This window comes from Cryptomeria japonica, chromosome 7 (assembly GCF_030272615.1).
Source record: "Cryptomeria japonica chromosome 7, Sugi_1.0, whole genome shotgun sequence".
NCBI lineage: Eukaryota > Viridiplantae > Streptophyta > Pinopsida > Cupressales > Cupressaceae > Cryptomeria > Cryptomeria japonica.
Genome location: NC_081411.1, coordinates 299,018,930 through 299,040,939, shown reverse-complemented (window position 1 = coordinate 299,040,939; position 22,010 = coordinate 299,018,930). Strand labels below are relative to the sequence as shown.

The window sequence follows — 22,010 nt, the reverse complement described above, 5'->3', positions numbered from 1 at the left end:
ATTTTTTTTATTTTCATTGCCACTTAAGGGCCTGTTTGGCCCACCTCGATCCTGCACATACCCATTTCATTGTCATCATGAAGCAATTTAAATTCTTCCTCAAAGGCCTTTAATATCTCCCATACATCTATAAAGGCTTGGTCAATTTTTGTGTACTTTGTCAATTGTTACACCTCGCAAGGTGGTTGTAAAATATTGTAGCCAAATTGTTTTATTATCTTGCTAATTGGTTGTCTAGATTGTCTCACAAGTCTTACAATGCCTAATAGGATCGTCCAATCCATTGCCTATAAACTTGAGCAACTTTTATTTTCTCCACTAGGACTTGTCATGGTTTTATTTTTGATGCAAACCTAGCACATAGAATGTACTTGCTCATGAATTTTGATTCAGACATTCTAGTGCTTCTCACACTCTTAGCTACACAAGAATCCTCAACTCTTCCCTCGACTTCAACCTTCTATACACCCTTGGATTGACTTCTCCTTCAATTAACAACCTTTTAATGCCTCCAAGGCTAAACTCCTATAATTTTGTAAAGGAAGGTAACTATGTCTACCATCTTCCCTCATCTAAAGTTGTCTTGACTTTTCGACTTGACTACGATCTTGAGAAGGGCTTTGACTTGAGAATCATCTAATTGTATTTTCATCAATTGTTTCTTGTAATCTTCTCCTCCATTCCCTTTGCTCAATGATCCTTAAAGATCCCCTAATCTCATGGCCTTGACCACCTTGTGACCTCTTCTCTCCTTTATTGGGTTCTAAGGGCATGAATAGCTCAAATCTAACTCAATTTCTTTCAAGGCAATGACACCAAATGTTTAATGTTATATGAGATACAAGAGTAAAATATATCTTTATTCACATATAAAATTATTACAGAAGAATATCACGGATGGTTAAGCAAAGATCAAAGTTGATCCAACTAGATCATACCACTTTTCTTGATGATACATAATATATTTAAAGGACCTAAGAGTTGCCAAGAGAAACACAACTATCAATCGATTGATGCTTATAACTATCTAATATTGAGAAACACTTAATGCAAACTATTAATACGTAGTCGAATAACTAATATTATCAAAACATAATAATAGACATTGTATGTTGACCACAGAAAATACATGTAAGTTAATAAAGTGAATCATCTTTGATCAAAGGTTGCATTGATCATGAACATAGGTGATGATTCATTATATGAAAACAAATAGTCAACTCAAATGTTAAGAGGCAAAAATGCAAAAAGACAAGAATGCAAAGAGTATGCCCAAATGTGAAAAGTTAACCTAAATATGAATATAAAATAATGCAAATGGTTGACCCAATTATGAAGAGACAAATGGTGTCAGAGAACCAATCTTTAAATTGCTTTTACAATTTTGAAGAATGCTCTTGAAGAAGAAAATGGTAAGAGTTTCCATTCAGGTAGAGCAAGTCTCTTAGACAAAGAGGGAAAACTCAAATTAGATTTTATTAAAAAAAAAATCATATGAATCATAACAACTTTTCAAAGCAAGCTATAAATTTTTCAATGTGCATTGTTATGCATGGTTCCTTTGCATTTTAAATATGAATTAGAACCATAGATTGCATTTTAAATATGAATTAAAACCATAGATTGCATTTTACATCACAAATATGTATATTAATTGTTGTTGTTCGCTACAAGGGCAAAGACACCTTAAATTTGGCACCCTATCCTTGCTGCATCATTATTGCCAATATTTTTACTCAAAATTGCCAAGTTTTATGTCAAAACATAACAAATTAAAAAGTTAAAAATAATCAACCACTAGATGCTATAGTTTTTGTCTGGTTTTATTAGAAAATAAAACCACATCAGGACCAACATGTTTCAAGCATTTTTCTTAATTTGCTTTGAAGACATTTCCCTCCAGAAAACTTGCTTCCATTTTTAATTGGAAAAAGCAGAAAAGAGCCCTCATTCAGCAACATTTTCCCATTATTCAACAACGAGGTTTTACACATATGACATGAAAATAAGATATAAACATGTAAACTTGAATTAGCACTGTAAAGGGTCAGTGTCTAGGCAAGGAGCAGAATGCACCCTGATTAGCCTGTTTTTTACATTTATTAATTAAACTAAAAATAAGAATTCAATTGTATTCTAATTTCCAATTTAATCAATAAATGCAAAAAAGTAGTCAGGATGCATTCTGCTCCCTGCATAAACGTTGCCCCATCTAGTACTAACCAAAGAAATGCTGAAAAAAGCAGTCCACGAGACTGTCACATGGTCTGTTAAGCAGTTTTATACTTCTCATGTCCTCTCGACATTCTCCTCCTAATTAATTTCAGAGCTTCATCTATCAATATCACTGGTAATGAAACTATTATAACTAAACACCACTCACTAAAGCTCAGGGGTACAATGCCAAAATAGTTGGCGAGGAATGGAACATAAAGGATCAAAGAGTGGAGCCCAAAAGAAACAGGCATTGCCAACATCAGCCAAGGATTTATCCATGGTGGAATGGTGAAGAAACTATTATCTTCAGACAGAGCATTAAGTGAGTTGAACAACTCAATGGCCACTAATACAGAGAGAGAAAGAGTTGTTGCTTTTGCTTTTCCATGTGAAAAATAGTCACAAGGATTGTAATCAAATGAAATTTTTCTCCCACCAGCTAAAAATGGTGAAACTTTGAAGCCTTCCCAAGATGGGCATTCACCCCATGAGGTGAGCTGAGAAAATGCTACCAATGTGTGGCCATCTGCAGAGAAGTCTATCCCTAAAAATGAATCATGTGTGAACCACAAAGCAAATATACCAACCGTTGCAAGCCCAGCATATGTACCAATGACCTGCATTCAGTGGAGAATCAGAAGAGATTCAAAATTATTTCACAGCTGAAGCTTGAATGCAAAGTCAACCAAAAGATAACTACAAATCAGTGGTGTAGCAATAGAAAACTGAATACCATGTAGCGGAAAAATGCCCAGGCATTAATTAGGGCATCATTACTTTTTCGAGGTGGTTTTTGCATAATATCTATGTCAGAATGATTAAAACATAAAGCCATTGTTGGAGGACCATCAATGACCAAATTTAACCAGAGAAGCTGCACTGGTATAAAACCATCAGGCATGCCTAATGCGGCAGTTATAAATATAGAAGTTATCTCACCAATATTTGATGTTATCATGTGCCTGCAGAAAGCACATGAAATAAGATACTTCAATTCATATCTTCCATTATTTCTAAACTGTAATGCAATATATTGGACCAGGAGAAACACCTACCATGAACTATGAATCTACTATTATTCCCTTTTCAAAATTCATCTCATAATTGCAATTAAAAGAAGAGATGACAACCTTATAAAAGCTTTCATGGTATTGTAAATTGAACGGCCTTCTGAAACAGCAGCAACAATAGTGCCGAAATTATTATCAGCTAAGACAATGTCTGATGCTTCCTTGGCAACCTGAAATACAGGAAAAAAAGTTGAAAATGTGATTACAATATAACCAATACAGTGAAGCGCATTCATTTTTATTTATTAACTGAAAGGCTTTTAGTATCTAGAATTATAAGCCAAACATTAATAGTATAAAGGGGAAAAAAAGGTTGATTGCGGCAAAAGCCCAAGATGAACCTTTCATCCAAAGCCCAATGATGGTTGATTAAATAACCTTGGTATCTTAGACTTTAAATGCTAGTGCTTAAGGAATCTGATCTCCGATTTGGATATAGAATTGTAAAAGTGCCAAGGTCTGTCACCAAATTGATGATTGATTCAAAACAACACTGCTAATGAACACTCATAGCTATTGCCATTAGAATATTGTACGAAGCCCTATCAAGATATCGAATATAAAGCACCAAGTTCCATCACCAAAGTGATGATTGATAACCCTTAAAGGTATAGCCATTAGAATATTTAATAAAAATTGAAATCCTAATAAATTCAAATACAGTACATAAAAGTACAAAAACAGTAGATTAAATATCATCTATGATATTATCTCCTATTTGGATATAGAATAATAAGAGTGCCAAGTTCCATCACCAAAGTGATGGTTGACTCAGACCGACATTGCCAATGAACACTAACAGCTATTGCCATTAGAAGATTGTATGAATCCGTATTTAGATATTTAATCTAAAAATTGCAAGTTCCATCACCAAAGTGATGATCAATATAACTAATAGCTATAGGCATTAGGATATTTTTAAAATATTAAAATCCTAATCCATTCAAAGACAGTACATAAAAGCACTAAAACAGTAGCTTAAATATCATTTGTAGTATTCAAAAGATTTATTCATCCAAGTAACGCTCCATCACCAAAGCGATAGTTGACACTCCATCACCATAGTGATGATTGACTCAGACCAACACTGCCAATGAACACTAACAGCTATTGTCATTAGAAGATTGTATGAACACATATTTAGATATTGAATGTAAAAGCACCAAGTTCCATCACCAAAGTGATGATGAATAACCCTAACAGCTACAGGCCTTAAGATATTTGATAAATAGAAAAACCCTATTCCATTCAAATACGGTACATAAAACTTTAAAAGTACTAAAACAGTAGCTTAAATATCATCTGTGATATTCAAAAGATCTATTCATCCAAGTAACGCTTAAAGCTGATGGCCATAAGAGTATTTGATAAAATTAAAAACTCCTATCTATGCAATACAAAAATGCTAACAGAAACTTAAAGACTATCTTTGATATTCAAAAGGTCTATTAATAGTACACTGAAATGCAAGAGAAGTGACTTCAACCCAGCAAGCGCCCTACAGAGTGAAAGTGCCTCTTTTTCGTATAAGTGAGACCAAGCATGAAATAACCAGATTGAGATCAGAATACCACAATTTATTTCGCTTGAACATATGTATTCACAAAGTCTGAGCCATTTCCCAAGATATTAGTGGTGGCCACACTTTATACAAAGTCTTTGATTGACCATGAGGCAGGACTACAGCTGTGCGTGCTGTAAGGTCCATGTACTTCTTGGGGATTTATATATTACAATTGGTGTGAGCCCATTGTCTTTATCTAGTTCTTTAGAAATTTCAATTTTGGAACTTCATTAAGCACCAATATGTCACCAAACTACTTTATGATAATTCTAAAAAACTATTAAAAATTCTAATTTAGATGTCTTCTCATACTCGACATCAGATCTACTCTGCAGGAAGACAAAAGCCAAAAAACGAGGACGCCATGCACAAATGTGTAACTGTTAATTATTATTAACATATTATCACCCGCACACCATAGTTTTTACATTTCAGTGTAACGCTGATAGGATTTAACTATGAGAAGTATCTCTAATCATCATGCTATATGATGCATAAATTAGTAATCTTACTAATAAAAAAACAAATATTTGCATTCCTTCCAAAATAAAAGGAAATAATTATAATAGCAAAAGAGAAAAACTATCAGAAAGAAGAAAAGAATTTTCAAAAGAGAGAAGACCTGCATACCTCTGTACCAGCAATCCCCATGGCGATTCCAATATCTGCAAGCTTTAAAGCAGGTGCATCATTAACACCATCTCCAGTGATTGCTATGACCTGGCCAGCTTCTTTAAGCATGAGTACTATATCCTGCTTATGCCTAGGTTCTGCTCGAGAGAAAACACAACCACCAGGCTTTGCCAAAACTTCACAACGCTTGTTCAAGGGAAGTTCCATAAATTCTTTTGCAGTGAAACTTTTCCCATTAAGATTCTCTCCTTCATAAAATATACCGATATCCCGGCATACAGCTTCTGCTGTGAACTTGTTATCACCAGTAATGACCATTACTTGAATGCCAGCTTCTCTACAATCTTTTATTGCTTCATGAACTTCTTCACGAGGAGGATCCTATTAATTTGGAATATTTCATTATACTGTGTTAAATGACAGCATAAATCCATGGAAAAGGAAAAGAAATGTCTGTAATAAAAAAAATTTCAAACAGAATACTAATTCAAAATTAAAGGAAAACAAGGGTGGAGGACAAGATAGACAAGTATATTTTTGAAACAGAACTTACCCTCAATCCAACAACACCAGCAAAGATTAAATCGTTCTCTATCTCAGAATAATTAGCTGGGTCCAACAATTTCATATGAGCAGGATGATTCTCTCCATCATAATCATTAAACTCACCCAAGTCTTCTTTGTATGCGAGGCCTAAACAGCGCAAACCCTTTGAACTCATTTGGTGAAGCTTCATCAAGAGTAATTCCCTGGATGCATCATCCATTTCAACTATGGTTCCATCTGCTAACTGCAGAAAAGCACTTCTTTCTAATACATTTTCCATAGCACCCTGCACATAAAGCTAGACTTTAATAACACCATATAAAAGCAGTCAAAAAACAAAACTACTATTCCGGTAAGAATAGAATACATGAAATGCTGCTAAGTCCAAAGCAAATGCCCTGCTAGTATCCATGGTTTTGATGGTCTTCATGAGCGAGCACTTGTAGATGCAAATATCTAAATACAGATTCTAATGTTTATATGAATCTCTACTCTATCCAATATGAACTTCTAAACCTAAATCTATAAAGGAACTATTGCATCAAAGAGTATTACAGATATATGTGACTCCCAGTATAAAGTCAGAACAAAATAACAAGCCTGAGGTATTGATTAAGTAAACATTCTATGATTTACAACAATAACAGTGACCTATACCTTCCTTTACCATAATCACAGTAACCTGACACCATAAACAAGTAGAAATAATGGAAAAAATAATGCACTAAAACCAAAGACAATTGTATGACAAAGAGCACACAACTTTGATACATCAACTAAAGCTGGCAATTATAGGAACAGAATATATCTACTTTATATCAGGATTATCTAAATACTACTTCGGTGATCCCCTCCAAACCTATTCTCACGGATTGCATTAACATCAACTCATATTTTATGGTCTATTGTACCACACAATCTCCTTTAGCAGTCCGCAGTACTTCCGAGATCATCATTCCATCTTCACCAGATACTGAACACATATCTAATGGTACTGGGCATCATGGTAAGATCAGACATGTCATCATTCAAGCACACGACAAACCTTATGCAATCTTCATCATTGACTTTATCAGGATTCTAGACACCTAGATTCCAAAGTGCAAAAGCCAGCTCACAACGCATGGTACCATTGAATGCTGACAATATTGCAGCCTTCCTCCTTAGATGGGTAAAGCCCCACCTATGACTCTAAGAGCCAAGTTTACATGTCATAATTTTGAAATTATCACAATGCAGCTTAACCTTTGGAAGGTGAAGAATCACATGTACAAGAGCTATCTCATCTTCCATAATGGTTCTTTAGTCCTCACAGCATTGTAAAATTATTTATAGATATCTAGATAGATGGTGTTATGCACCCCATTCTATAACAATGGTGTTAACCCCTCATCTTGCCAACCTTTTCCTTCTCTTTATGATTGGTCTCCTTGTATTGATGCGCCATGATAGGGAAGTGAGGTCATAACATGGTGCCCTGGAAGCCATCTCCTCTAGGCCCAAGGGCAGTACCCTTTGTACCCCTTGGCCTCATGAAACCATCTAGTCCCCTCGTAGAGGTGGCATACCTACAAGAGTGCCCCATCACCGTACCCCTCTTGCAGGCCTACATTCCTTAGCAATTGTAATGTCCCCTAATCGGGAATGCACTAAATTTGCCCTAATTCTCAATTTCTGAGTAAGTGGGTTTCAACTTTCGAGTGTACCTTCACCTGGTTGAAGTACTGCAAACAGATTAGAGATCATTTACAACAACAATTTCAACAAGCTGATAATAATTGAACATTAGTGAATCCATGGCAGAACTATCAATTCAATCATAAAGCATTAAACATATTTGGAAGGCTCAACCATAAGAGCATGGGAGAGAGTGACTTCAATGGGGTGTCTCGGATCCTCTACCCTAGGCCCAAGAGTAGATATGCCATCCGTCTTGGCCTCATGTGGCCCATGCCATCCATATGAGATGGTCTACCTTTTGACGGGTGTTTTGACACACTCACCAACAGTCAAGTAGTTTATGTGAACACTCGCCACCTCTCCTGAAAAGCAATAAGTTTCGAGAAACTTACTCCAAGGTCTCTATAGTCGGGTCTCGACGGTGATGGGCAACTCAATGGTTGATGCGGTTGTACCTGTCAAGGGGCCTGCTGGTTGAAACAAATCCCAATAATTTCCAATAACTTAACTTTTTTTTTATTTTATGATTTATATTCTCTTTAAAATAAACTGCAAAAGATAGATCAGGGAAACAAGAAAATAACAATGAAACCAATACAATAACCACCTAATGAACTACTCAATTAGCACCCTGCAATCTAAAAATCATCAATATCATCCAAACCAGCATTCAATAACGGACCTCCAATAAACATGCAAAGTCATGCAACCTCACAAATTCATGGAAAGAATATCACCACAATATCGTCCTATCACATTAATTCTCATACACCACTTATGTGCACAATATGATTCATAAAGCAATAAAACATAAGACCAAAATGAGTTGCTGATTTCAAACAATAGACATTACCAGATTGCAAAGAACATATTCATAACACATACGCATAGATCAGGCAATCTATAAGCTGCTTCTTGTATTAACTCCAAAGAATGTATCATAACATCTACTCAAACTCATAAAATCTGCATAAAGATCTCTAAAAGAATTTCTAATTGGGCCTCAAATCATCAATTTGTGGACCCTCTAAATGGCCTAAATTTTACAATTTATAGAATTTTCCCCTACACCTTAGGAAGGTATCATGTCTAAATTAAGGATTACAAAAAGCAAGGAGTCACAGTTGACATGCAAGTCTCTGCCTTTGAACTCCAGTTAAGTACTACTAAACTGGTACTCAAGGTTCACTTCCAAAACGGTGCTCTGGAAGCAAGTATTTCGTAACATGCATAAATCTCCCCCAAAAAGGAAGTGAGAGTTATAGCGTCAGTTGAAGGCCTAGTTGTAGTGGTGGTGATGGTAATCCAACATGCAAAACTAGCATTAGAAAATGATGGGAGCTGCAATTGACATGCAAGTCGCTGCCTGTGAACTCCACTTAATTGTTATGAAACTAGCACTCACCACTCACTTTTGTGACAGTGCTCCAGAGGCAAGTTTTTCGTAATATGCAAAAATAATGCCCAAAAAGCAAGTGTGACATCCAGTATCAGTTGAAGCTATAGCGATTGTGGTGGTGGCATTGCTTCAACATGCATTTTGCTTTTTCTAACTACATGTTTGTCCTTTAATCATCTTGTGTTTCTAGTAGTTGTTGATGAAACATTCTATGGAAGCGATTGGTGGGTCAGCAATATACTCTGTTCTGAATTTAAAAACTCTGAGCACCTCCTTTGTACTCTTTAGTCTTATTTTGGGATGAGGTGGAAGGTTCTATAAGTCTAATTCAACTGTTACGAAACTAGCGCTCACTGTTCACTTCTATAATGGTGCTCCAAAGGCAAGTATTTCATAACATGCAAAACAAGACACATAATCAGATTCATCATATTAGCAAAATCATAAGGTACTCTGAAATTTCGGGATCCTGGGGTTCCAGGGTCTATTTATTGATGATTTCGGGATTTCAAGGTTTCGAGGTTCCAAAGTTATACTTAACTGTTACGAAAATAGTGCTCACCGCTCACTTCCATGATAGTGCCCTAGAGGCAGGTATTTCGTAATTTCAGGATTTCGGGGTTCCAGGGTTCCATTATTTCAGGATTTCGGGGTTCCGGAGTTCTACTTAATTGTTACGAAACTAGCGCTCACCGCTCACTTCGGTGACAGTGCCCCAGAGGTTGGGATTTCGTAATTTCAGAATTCCGAGGTTCTAAGGTTCATTATTGATGATTTCGGGATTTCGGGGTTACGGGGTCCATTATTGAGGATTCACGATTTCGGGGTTCCGGAGTTCATTATTGAGGATTTCAGGATTTCGAAGTTCTAGGGTCCATTATTGAGGATTTCGGGAACTTGAGAAACAAGGCCAACAACCTACAGATTGATAAAAGTCGATTTTATTGAAAGCATGAAATCTAACTCTAAACCCTAAACTACGAAAACACGAAACACGAAAAAATGAGAAAACAAGGACAAGGAAACGAAAGACCAACCTGGAAGAGGAAGGATGACAAAAACACGAACAAGCAACGACAGGACGACAACAACGACCAAGGAGAAGACACACAACAAAGACTTCGAGGTTTCGAGGTTCCAGGGTTCCACTTAACTATTACGAAACTAGCACTCACTACTCACTTCCATGACAGTGCCCCATAGGCAGGTATTTCGTAACATGCAAAAATTATATGAGATAGAAGCAACACCCGAGGTTCCGAAGTGCAAACGAAAAGGAAACGGGAAGAAAACAACGCGAAGCAAAAAGGGGGGGTCCCAGCTTGAGAAGCGAAAAGTTGGGGTGTGTTATGCAGGGCATAACACTACCCAGTGAGATGTCCACTTTTCATTACCCCCTCATCTAGCCAACCTTTTCCTTCTCTTTATGATTGATCTCCTTCTATTGATGCACCATGATAGGGAAAAGAGGTCACAACAGGGTGCCCCGGAAGCCATCTCCACTAGGCCCAAGGGTAGTACCCTCTGTACCCCCTTGGCCTCATGAAACCATCTAGTCCCCTCATAAAGGTGGCATACCTATAGGAGTGCCCATCACCGTACCTATCTTTCAGGCCTATATTCCTTCTACCATGGCTGGAAGTACTCAGAAATATGACAAACTCTAGCATCATACATATACTTTAAATGTAATAAATGAATTACATAAATTAATAAATCAGATGCAGTCAGTGGTTACTGTGATATAATCATAAACAGCAGTACATTAATAATGATAAATGTGCAGAAATATAAATATGCTGGCACAGCAATTATTATGTTACACATAGAGCCTCATACCAAACTGTCTTAATCAGTCTATCTTGCTGAGTATTAATATCTCATATATTATAAGTCTCAATCCCTTCAATCCCCCTCCTCTTTTGCAAATCAATCTTATATAGCTTCTGAGGTAAAGTGAAGTGTCACCCTTCTTTGCAATGGATGTCATGTTTCATAAGGATGTGTCTCTTCTTAACTGATCATGGCTTCTTGACCTTAATTATATGTTGTTGACTAAATCGCTGCTTTACTGTTAGTAATTGATTGTTGCTATTTTCTTAATATTAATCATTCTTCCCCTAAGATTAAAATTGCAGCCTTACAAGGGATAAGATTGCTGCTTAAATAAGATATCTGCTCAATAAATCTTAACTCACTGTTCCTTAACTGATGCATGGCTAAAGTCTTGAGCAAAACTGTGTTAATCATCTTATGCATTGGTGCAGTTTATTTGATAGGATGGGATCAGTCTTAGAGTCACAGAAAATTGTTAAGTCTTAAATAAGACAATTTTCTCAATTTGTTTATTTACTTCTAATGTGGTAGTGAACTTTATCATTATGTCCATTATGACATGATATGGGGCATGACACTTTTTTAGGGTTGGGGCCAACTTTTACCCCTTTCCATGGATTGTCCAATTATGCTCATATCTTCAAGCAAGTCAATTTGTCATATAACTTCAACGACCTTTTCTTGGACCACATTTCTGTCCATAGTGGCAGCTCACTGTTCTCAAGAATTGAAAAACCCAGTAGAGCCAACTATGCACTCTCTCAAAGACCACTTGGATCAAATAAAGCAAATAGGACAACTTCAACACCCTCAATGCTTCAAACTCTCATCTCCCCTAACAAATGAGCCAGCTACTTTCTAGTGCACCGAGGTCAACCTTCCACTCCTCCAGCTCGTTCCCATTCCCCCTATCCAAGTGGCTCTCGACACCCCACTAAGCTATAATTTCCAAAATTTAATGGTACAGACACTACTAGCTAGTTGTACAAGGCTGGCCAATATCTTGCAATCCATTAGATTCCATTGCCTCTTTTAATATTGTTTCTTGTGGGAGCAAGTGTCGCATGTCAACCTTACAATGGGGGATCATCAATTGAGCACATATATATTTGGTCTTTCCTTAGGGGGTGCCAATGTGGTAATGTGTGTCTAGTGTTCCAAACATTAGGGCCAATCACTTGTGACTACTCCTAGATTTGGCTCAGATTCCACCACAATGGCTGAGAGCATAAGTTACAAGGATTGAAGGCAAGTGAGGTCATGTCCCCTCCTTGATCGTTATATATATAAAACCTAAACGAAACAATTATTATTATTAATTAATATATTATTTACTAACGAAAGATTATTTGAAATTATTAAATATTTATTTATTTATTAAAATATTATTATTCAATTCATATTTATTGATAATAATGTTCTTGAAATATTCAAATAAAGTAAATTAATATTATTATAATAAACATTTATCATAAAAAAATATTACACATTAATAAAATAAATAATAATATTATTATGGCATTATACACCGAAGGTTGTGGAGAGACCCGATTAATTTTTAATCACCAATTAAAGTGACTCTGAAAGGTTGTTGTCCCTGGACTTACGTGACTCTTCCTTGACCATCGAAAGAGTATAAAGACCCCTGATATGGGCATAGAAATGGGGGGGGAGGAGAAAATTAGGAAAAAACTCAGATAAAAGGAGGATAGAATACAGTGGAGAAAAAGGGAAGGAGTTTATATCGGATCTTTGCATCCAGTTTGGATAGCTCTAAGAGAACAATCACCGTGGGCATATAATCAGTTGCACAGAGAACATAGAATACATGATATAATATAATTATATAAGGAATCCAAATTAAAATCTACAACCATCGATTGGACCATTGATCAGATTAAGAACAGAACTGTTATTGAGTTATAGGCAGTAACATCTGTGTTCTTGGTGTCCTAAACCTAATAGGGGACATTACAAGTGATGTTCAAATGGTCAGCTAGCATCATATGGAAAAATTGTTGAAGAAAGGGTGTTCTAGTGTTTTGGCCCAATTTCACTCTATAGAGGCTCAGCCTCTTACTCTATCCAATTTAAAATGCCTCCTTGATAAGTCTAGTCTTCAAGGAACCCAAAGGATTGCCATCTCCAAGGTTCCATGACCATTCCATTCTCCTCATCCCAAGTAGCCACCCTCCTAATATCTGCCCTATTGGTACCCTTTTCAAAAAAAGAATGAAATTGAAAAAATGGTAAAGGATCCCTAAAAGGCAGGTATTATTTTCCCTAATGATAGTCCTTACTCTTTATCAATAGTTATGGTTCCCAATAAATATGGGAGCTGGCAAATGTGCCCTAATTTCCATGAGCTGAATTAATTAACAATCAAAGATAAATTTCCTATCCCTTTCATTGATCATTTGTTGAACTCTCAAGGGCTCATTTTTTCAGTAAGTTGGAGGCTATCACCAAATTTGGGTTAAAGAAGCTAATATTCCTAAAACTATCTTCTAGACTCATGAAAGCCATTATTAATTTTAGGTTATGGACTTTCGCTTATCCATTTCCCCCTCTACTTTTCAAAGCCTCACGAATACAATGTTTCATTACTGCTTATGAAAATTGATTGTGATCTTCTTTGATGGCATTCTCATTTGTAGCATGACATGGATCGATCAACTTCATCATGCGGAGATAGCTCTCAAGATTCTAGAGGAACATTCTCTCTTTGCAAAGTGCTCTAAGTGTGCCTTTGGAGTTCAATGGGTGGAGGGTTTGGGCCATATACTTCACCAATGAGTGTCCAATTTTGATCCTAAGAAGATTGCAATGATGCATGAATGGCCATGCCCAAATTTTATCAAAATCTTTTCTAGGTTATTAGGCTTAACAAGTTATTATTACAAATTTGTGCATCATTATAGTAAAATTTTGGACCCTTGACAACATTGCTCGTAAAGAACTCCTTCAATTGGTTTGAATCAACTAGGGTGGCCTTTAATGCAGTCAAAACTGCCATGTGCTCTACCCTAGTGTTGACCCTACCTAATTTTCACAAACCCTTCATTCTAGAATGTGATGTTTCTAGCACAAGCATAGGTGTGTTGATGCAAGAAGGATGGCCCCTAGCTTTCACTAGCAAGAAACTTATTGGGCACCATTTGGCTAAATCAACAAGTGAAAAATAAATGTGGGCTATCGTCCATATTTTCCAACAATGGTGTCCTTACTTATTAGGTCATAAATTCCATACAAAAACATATCATCATAGCCTGCAATGTTTTCTACAACAAAGGATGTCCTCCCTCGAACAACAAAAATGGGTGGCAAAGATGCAAGGCTATGACTAAATGAACAAGTGAAAAATTAATGTGGGCTGTCGTCCATATTTTCCAACAATGGTGTCCTTATTAGGTCATAAGTTCCATACAAAAACATATCATCATAGCCTGCAATGTTTTCTACAACAAAGGATGTCCTCCCTCGAACAACAAAAATGGGTGGCAAAGATGCAAGGCTATGACTATGAGATTGTCTATAAGAAAGGTAAGGAAAATGTGGTAGTAGATGCCCTCTCATGCCAATATGAAGAACCAGGGTCCATCTTTTCTCTTTACATCTTGGTGCCAAACTAGATAGATGAGATCAAGATTAAAGGGGTACCAACCCTATAATTCAAGACATCATTCAACAATTGGGACAAGATCCAAAATTGGTGTCAAGTTTTGGATGGATAAGCCAAAACCTCACCTATCAAAATAGGATTTATTTATCCCACAAATCAGCATGCAAGCCTTGGATTCTAACAGAATTTCACTCCACCCCTACTACAAGACACTTGAGTTTCTCATAGGCCTATGAGCAAGTGAAACAATATTTTTTGGGGGGATGGCCTTAAGCGAGATATTAAGACATTTGTAGTTAATATGATGTGTGTTAAAGGACAAAAGGGGAAACTCTCAAAGCCCTAGGATTGTTGTAGCCGCTTCCTATTTCCAATCATGCTTGGAATAATTTTTCTATTGATTTAATCATGGAGCTTTCAATCTTAGGGGATAAATAAGATACCTTGGTGGTGGTGGATCACGTGACCAAATATGTGTACTTATGTGCTTTACCTCACCCATATACTAATGCTATGTTTGCCCAACACTTCTTGGATTCAATATTCAAATTCCATGGGATGCCTTGATCTATTGTCAATGATCATGATCCATTTTTCACAAACAAAATCTGGTAAGAGTTGTGGAAGATACAAGGCACTACCTTGAAAATGAGTTCAACTTATCATCCTCAAACTAATTGTCAAACAGAGATTTTCAACAAGTGCCTTGAGACTTATTTGTGTTATTTTGTGTTTGATCAATAGAGACAGTGGCCTAAAGCTACCTTTGATTGGATGGTGGTACAGTACCACTTATCATAGTGATTCCAAAGTGACTCCTTATGAGGCCCTCTTCGGTACTCTCCCACCCTCCTTTCATACTTATGTTTCAAGTTCTTCTAAGGTTGCAATAGATTAACAACATTTTGGCCAAGTAGGAAGAGATCTCTTGACTACTTAGGGATAATTTGAAAATGGACCAAAATCACATGACACAGCAAGTGGATCAACATAGGACAAAGTGTGCTTCTGATATTAGTCATTGTGTTTTCTTACGTCTCTAGTCCCACAAGCAACTTTCACTACAAGACAAGAATGGTCATAAGTTAGCTCTCAAATTCTATAATCCTTATCAAGTGATCAAACAAATAGGTGAGGTGGCATACAAGTTAGCACTTCCACCATCTTAAATCCACCTAGTTTTTCATGTCTCATGTCTCAAGAAAGTGATTGGACCTACTTCTTGGCTGCTAACAACACTACTTAAGTTGGACAAGGGGGCCTCAATATTTTGGAACCTTTGACTATTCTGGACAAAATGCACCAAGAACCTTTGCAATCTCTCTATTGGAGGGAGTTATTAGTCCAATGGAAGAGCCTACAACCTCAAAATGCCACATGGGATCCTACCAACTTTCTATCTAGCTTTCCACAAGTTAGGGTTTGAGGACAAAGCTTTTTGAAGAGGGATGAAATGTTATGTACCCCTTGATATCTTATGATAGCTATTTAGTTAGGCACACAAATTTTGTATGTCACTCTAAGGTAGATTTAATAAAGGGATGCATATTCTTTGTAAGTCACCCCACTAGCTATTAGAATAAAGTATTTATCCCACATGAAAGGGATGGTAGTAGTTGCCTTTGGAAAAAATCTATATATTGTAATGACTTCTCAATTAGAAAGGCATCTTGAAATATTTGTATTTGGATTGTATGCTCTATTTGTAGGTTGCCCCCTTGAAGTAGCACTAAGAAAATAATAAAACTGTTCTATTTATTTCATTTCTGCAATACTTTTTATGTGTTCAGCATATTTTGTCTTGCAGGTTCATCATAGATAGATATTATCATAAATTAGAGGACAAGCATGACAAGTGGAAGCTATACAATCATATATATTCTTTTAAGAGTATGCCATGTACAAAATACACATATTAATGAGTTTTTGTTCCCTCTATATTATATGTCCTATGTGTCACATTTTTAATGCAGTTTATTATTTTTACATCATTGTATAACATTTCCTTTCATTTAATGCATCTAGCTCCTAATGGTGCTGTCCCACAAATATCCCCTGGTATCACGATCATTAAAGAGACTAGATAAAGAATGTCATATATTTTGATGCATCAATCAAAGCTCGCAGTTGTAATTAGAGAATATCTGTTTAATGTAGTTTAAGTGATGATTAAAGTAAGTGGATAAAGAGTGTGATATAGAATTTAAGGCCTTAAAAAAGGTGTATTTTTTATCAAATACAAACCTTCACTAAGAGGCGATTCTGTCCAGAAAGATCCCCAACAATAACACCCATAGATTTCCGGATTCGATCAAAATCCAATGAAGCCAACCTCTTTGATTTTTCTATTAACTGATTGCAATAAACTGCATTGAAGCAAAGACAGTGAGTAAATAAAGTAGAGAAAGCACAAAGAATCTTGATATTGCAAGATATCGCTTAAAAACTTGACTATCAATAAATAAGCTCCTGGATGAGAGCAGATTTGGGCATAGGCACTCACCTAATAATTCTGTTCCATTCTCAGTAGTATGGTTGACATTTACATTTCCACCATTACCAATATTCATGGCCTTCAAACTGGAGATTCCCATCTTTTCAACCAAAACCTTCATAGAGCGCAGCACATGGAAATATATAATATTATAAACAATGTATAAAAACCAGAAGTACACTTTACCATTAAATCTTCCTTTTGCATTTTAATTAATAGCTGCAGGATTCTCTATCCTAGATATAAACTTGAGTTGTCTAATCTTTTATGTTCATTTCTCTCCTTCTTGTGTCCTTGATTGTTGTTAACAAACTTGAAATTGTATTTTGTCCACTGGTGCTCCATCTAATATTATATCTAAATGATTCAAGACCCACTTAGCTCTGTCATTTATATATGTTAAAACACAAAACAGGAAATCAAGCTAACCTTCAGAGCTGCTTCAGTGGGCATTCCCGTAGCATGGAACCGGTGACCTTGGGAAGAAATTCCTGCATCATTGCAAATTGCAGCAATTTCTGCTAGACTTTCTAAATTTACACTCATATGTGCTGGCCATTCTAAAATACCCCCATCAGTGGGGTTATATGTTGTTCCTTCCACATGAAATTCTTGAATTGAACTCATAGTGTGACCTAAGGTTACAAATTGAGTAACTGACATCTGATTTGTTGTAAGTGTGCCTGTCTTGTCAGAGCAAATAACTGTTGTACAACCCAATGTCTCAATGCTAGGAAGCTTGCGCACAATTGCATTCATCCGTGCCATCTTCTTAGTCCCAAGGGCCAAACACATAGTAATGACAACAGGCAATCCTACAGGTATAGCAGCAACAGCCAGAGCAATAGAAATCTTGATATAATAGCTGCACTTCCCAAATGAGAACCTAATATTCTTTGGCCAGCCATCAACAACATCCCATGAGAGAAAACTTTTATAGCTGATGATCCATGCTAGAAGACAAACAAATCCAATGGCTTTCGTCAGACTTTCCCCAAATTCATGTAGTTTCTTTTTCAAAGGTGTATCATCATCCTCTAAGGCAGCTCGCTGGATTTGGACTTGAATTTTTCCTACTTCTGTAGACATTCCAACGCTAACAACAATGCAAGTACAGCAACCATTGACAACAGTTGTTCCTGCAAAAACCATACAATTTTTAGCCTGCAACTCACAGTCATCCATAAGGACTGCTTTTGTGCTTTTAAAAACAGGATGGCTTTCTCCAGTGAGGGAGCTCTGTTCCATCCTCAAGGTTGATGTTTTCAGGGATGCAATTCGCATGTCTGCAGGAACCTTGTCCCCCACCCCGAGTTCAACTATATCCCCAGGAACAAGTTCTCGGGCTGGAAGATGTGGAATACTAGATCCATCTCTCAAGACCTTTGCTTGTTCAGATTTCATTTCTTTAAGGGCTTCTAAGGCCATCTCAGCATTAGACTCCTTCCATACTCTTACAATGGCATTGAGCATAAGAATTAAGAGAATCACCAAAGGCTCCACATAGGCTGTCATTCCCTCGTCACCAATTTCATTTTTATCCCAGTAGGCAAGAATAAATGAAGTTAAAGCTGCCCCCAAGAGTATATGAACTAGTCTATCATCAAACTGTTCTAGAATCCGTATCCAGAAAGGTTTACCAGTTTCCTTCTGCAGCTCATTCCATCCATATCTTTCTCGGCGTTTCTGAACTTCCTGAAAGCTTAATCCTTTTTCTAAACTGACATCGTATTCCTCCGAACATTCTTCCACTGTTTTGGACCAAGCACAGAATATTTCTTCTGTGGATCCCATTCCAGCAAATCAAAGAATTTATGCAAAATCAGCAAACCAAGGAATCTGAAATAAAACAGATTTGTCCACCATCAAGAAAGACTACAAGGCATTTTAAGATTAGTCTACTCTCACAACAACTTTCGGTCACAAATAGGAATTTAAGAATCCCCTTCAATCGACAAAAAACTAAAACTGTTCTAAGCAAGAAATTTAGAGTCCCCACAACAAATTTGATCCTTTTATATGGGCATGAAACACAGTTATACAGGGGAAAACAAATGCAAATTGGCATCTACAAAAGCACTCTACTACTGTTCCAATTCAAATGTCATTCTACCAGAGATGTGCTTACCTGAAATAAATGCAATTTGAAAAGTATTTTATATATCATTACAATTTACACTGCCATGATTGTTATACCATCATTACAATTTAAACAAGCAGCTAATAGCTCCAACACCAACAGCTATCAATTCAAAATGCAAAAAAAAATACTACACAACAAAGTAGAACACTTTAGTAAAAGATATATGATGGCCAACAAGTTGAATATAGCATAAAATTGTTCTGAAAGAAGAAGTTTGAAACGTGGAAACCCTCTAACAATTGGTTTTATCAGACAAATTTTATAGTGCTCCTTCTATCATTACTACAATTGACATCAAGAAATTTCAACTAAAGATATCATCAAACAATAAGCAGCTGAACACCCAAACAAATTGGTTTTGTTAGATGTAAGTCTGAAATGCTTCTTCTAACACGATTGCAATTTATATTAAAGAAGAAATCATTAAACAATAAGCAGCTAATAACCAGAGGAACCACAGAACATCTAATTCAAATTACCAAAGATATTCCAACATGACAAAACTCTTCAAAAAAGAAAATATGACAAGATATAGTGAACTATTGTACAGTAAGAAAATTCAAGTTGTTCAACAAATGGCAAGCCCTCAACAAATAAAAATAATAAACTTACTCTTAAAAGTTGAAAAGTTTCGAAACAATGAAGTATCAATTTCACCATAACAAAGAAAACTGCACCATATCAAAGCAAATTGCTTACGGTTAACAAATTCTTCAAAATCTGATGCATCAAGAAAATAATGTTCCTTAAACAAGACCCCTAACATTTATACTGCCTTAAGCTATTACATAAACATTACCTTCTGACACCCAAGAATGTATCTTTGAATTTAACAAACAAAAATGATATTTTTATAATCTTGAATAGACCTTTATAAATCCAATCTGATTTGCAACTGTAACACTTGCCACACCCACCATAACCCACTTCACTAGATTGTAATGAGAGAAACGTCCCAATTTTCTTATGGACCACAATCCAGTCAACAAAAAATGTATCACCAGAAAAGATTCCGGGAGATACAGCTCCAGTCAAATTGAATGAGACAGTTCATATGTTATTCTCTAACCCTTCCGTGCATTGCAGTCTTCATAATATGGGTGTGTTTAAGTGCCAAGGTTAGAAGATTCAAACCCCTTCCCATTCAATGACAGTTAACTTGTTGTCATACCCTAATCCTCATGCTATCATCTTCAGTGTTTGTGGGTTACATCCCAATTCCCAAGAACCTGAAGATAGAGATGTGAATAAGGGTTATGGATATAACCTAATCAAATTCTCATAAATCATATCATCAAGAGTGTTCGATATTTTTCTTAGGAATCTGTTCCAAACAAACAGCACTTCTACATAACTGTACTAAATCCAACAGATCAACAGTTTGATATGTAAATGTAGATTTCCACCTTATCTCAATCTCAATAAAACCATTACATCATGGAAGCAAACAAAATTCAATTTTACAATAAAAACCTAATAGTTTTAGAAAATATGCAAAACAAAACACCTTCATTGATTTATCTATTTCCACCAAATCTAACCACAGAAAATTTTCAAATTACAGCAGAATACTGACTCGTCCATTACATTATGAAAACAGGCAGACGTCAAACTCACAAATACCATTCAGTTGGTTACCCCCAAGTAATTTCAAACGAAAAAAAAAACACTCCATGTAGCTAGACAAATTTAAACTTTCAACAAAAATTAAGCATTCCTCATTACATCATAAAAGCAACCACAACTGAATTCGACAGTGAAATTCAACCAGGTTATCTAAAATTCAACGAACCCAATACTCTCAATCCAGAAAGATAAAAAGCCTGTGGGTATGATATAATTACAATTTGTTGGTGACGGACTTATATTAGCACTGAAATTTCCCAACGCTAGCTACCCAATTTCCAAGCATAAGTCCGCGATTGACTTCTATACAGGCAACATTTCACAAAGATAACAAAGATATAGAAAATGCAAGGTAAGTTCCGCAAAATGCAGCACAAATTTCAAAACATATCCGTAAACCTTTGCCTATGTAAAATATATGAATATACTACCATTGCAGAAAGCAAAAGTAGTTCTCTCTTTTACACTTGTATTTCTTTTCGCACTCCATGCCCAATCCACGTCTAATGGAGTATAGTTTTATAGCAGGCAGAGCCGAAGGCCCCAAAAAATGCGAAGCCAACGCTAAAAGCGTAGACCTTTCGGTACCTTCGCGCCACCTTCCTTCAGAGAGCATCAAGATGCAAAATGCTTACTTTTGCATTTTTTTAAGCCGCACAACGTATAATTTCGACTTTTCTGAAAGTTCAGTTTTAGTTGACAACTGAAGTGAAGGAGCCACAGCTTAATCATAAAAAAAAATTGATTTGATTTTTAAAATTTACTATTAACTAGCACACCCTAATCAGGTGCAATGGTTACAGTTTGGATAATTTATTTAGTGTGTGAAGAGGTCATCAGAAATATAATTATGTAGTGTGAAAAGATTAGAGAAAATAAAAGTTGTGGTCGTTAGGATTATTCTATAATGTAAGTAAATTGAATTTGAAATATGAAGATAAGTGAACATAGAATCCCAAGTAACCATTCTAGTGGTCGTAGAAGTGTTCATGTACTTTTGGGATGTTTGGTTAGCCTCATAATTTTTTTCTATAAAATTAAGTTTGCTAGTGTATTTAAGTTTTGTCTAATTATAATGAATAAATAAATTATGAGTTAAAAAATATTGAATGAATTGTTTGACATAATGCCTCAAAGAGATGTTATGTGAAGGAATGAAAGCTCCCCACAAGGGTTTCAT

The 22,010-nt window shown here is 36.1% G+C and overlaps 1 protein-coding gene across 4 annotated transcripts; it reads right to left on the bottom strand.

Annotated features, from left to right (window-relative positions):
- Window positions 1-1,947: 1,947 nt before the first annotated feature.
- LOC131076399 (calcium-transporting ATPase, endoplasmic reticulum-type) lies at window positions 1,948-21,593 on the bottom strand. Of its 4 annotated transcripts, none has more exons than XM_058013556.2 (9): window positions 21,049-21,591; window positions 17,491-18,900; window positions 17,071-17,176; window positions 16,812-16,933; window positions 6,038-6,316; window positions 5,482-5,865; window positions 3,348-3,457; window positions 2,951-3,179; window positions 1,948-2,834 (listed from the first exon to the last, which is right to left on the bottom strand). In XM_058013556.2, the coding sequence occupies exons 2-9, from the start codon at window positions 18,853-18,855 to the stop codon at window positions 2,271-2,273; spliced, it is 3,159 nt and encodes a 1,052-aa protein (XP_057869539.2). In that variant the 5' UTR covers window positions 18,856-18,900; window positions 21,049-21,591; the 3' UTR covers window positions 1,948-2,270. The 4 variants fall into 4 exon arrangements, with proteins under 4 accessions (XP_057869539.2, XP_057869540.2, XP_057869542.2 ...); XM_058013557.2 differs by having other exon boundaries at window positions 21,262-21,591; XM_058013559.2 differs by having other exon boundaries at window positions 21,296-21,591.
- Between the last annotated feature and the right edge of the window lie 417 nt (window positions 21,594-22,010).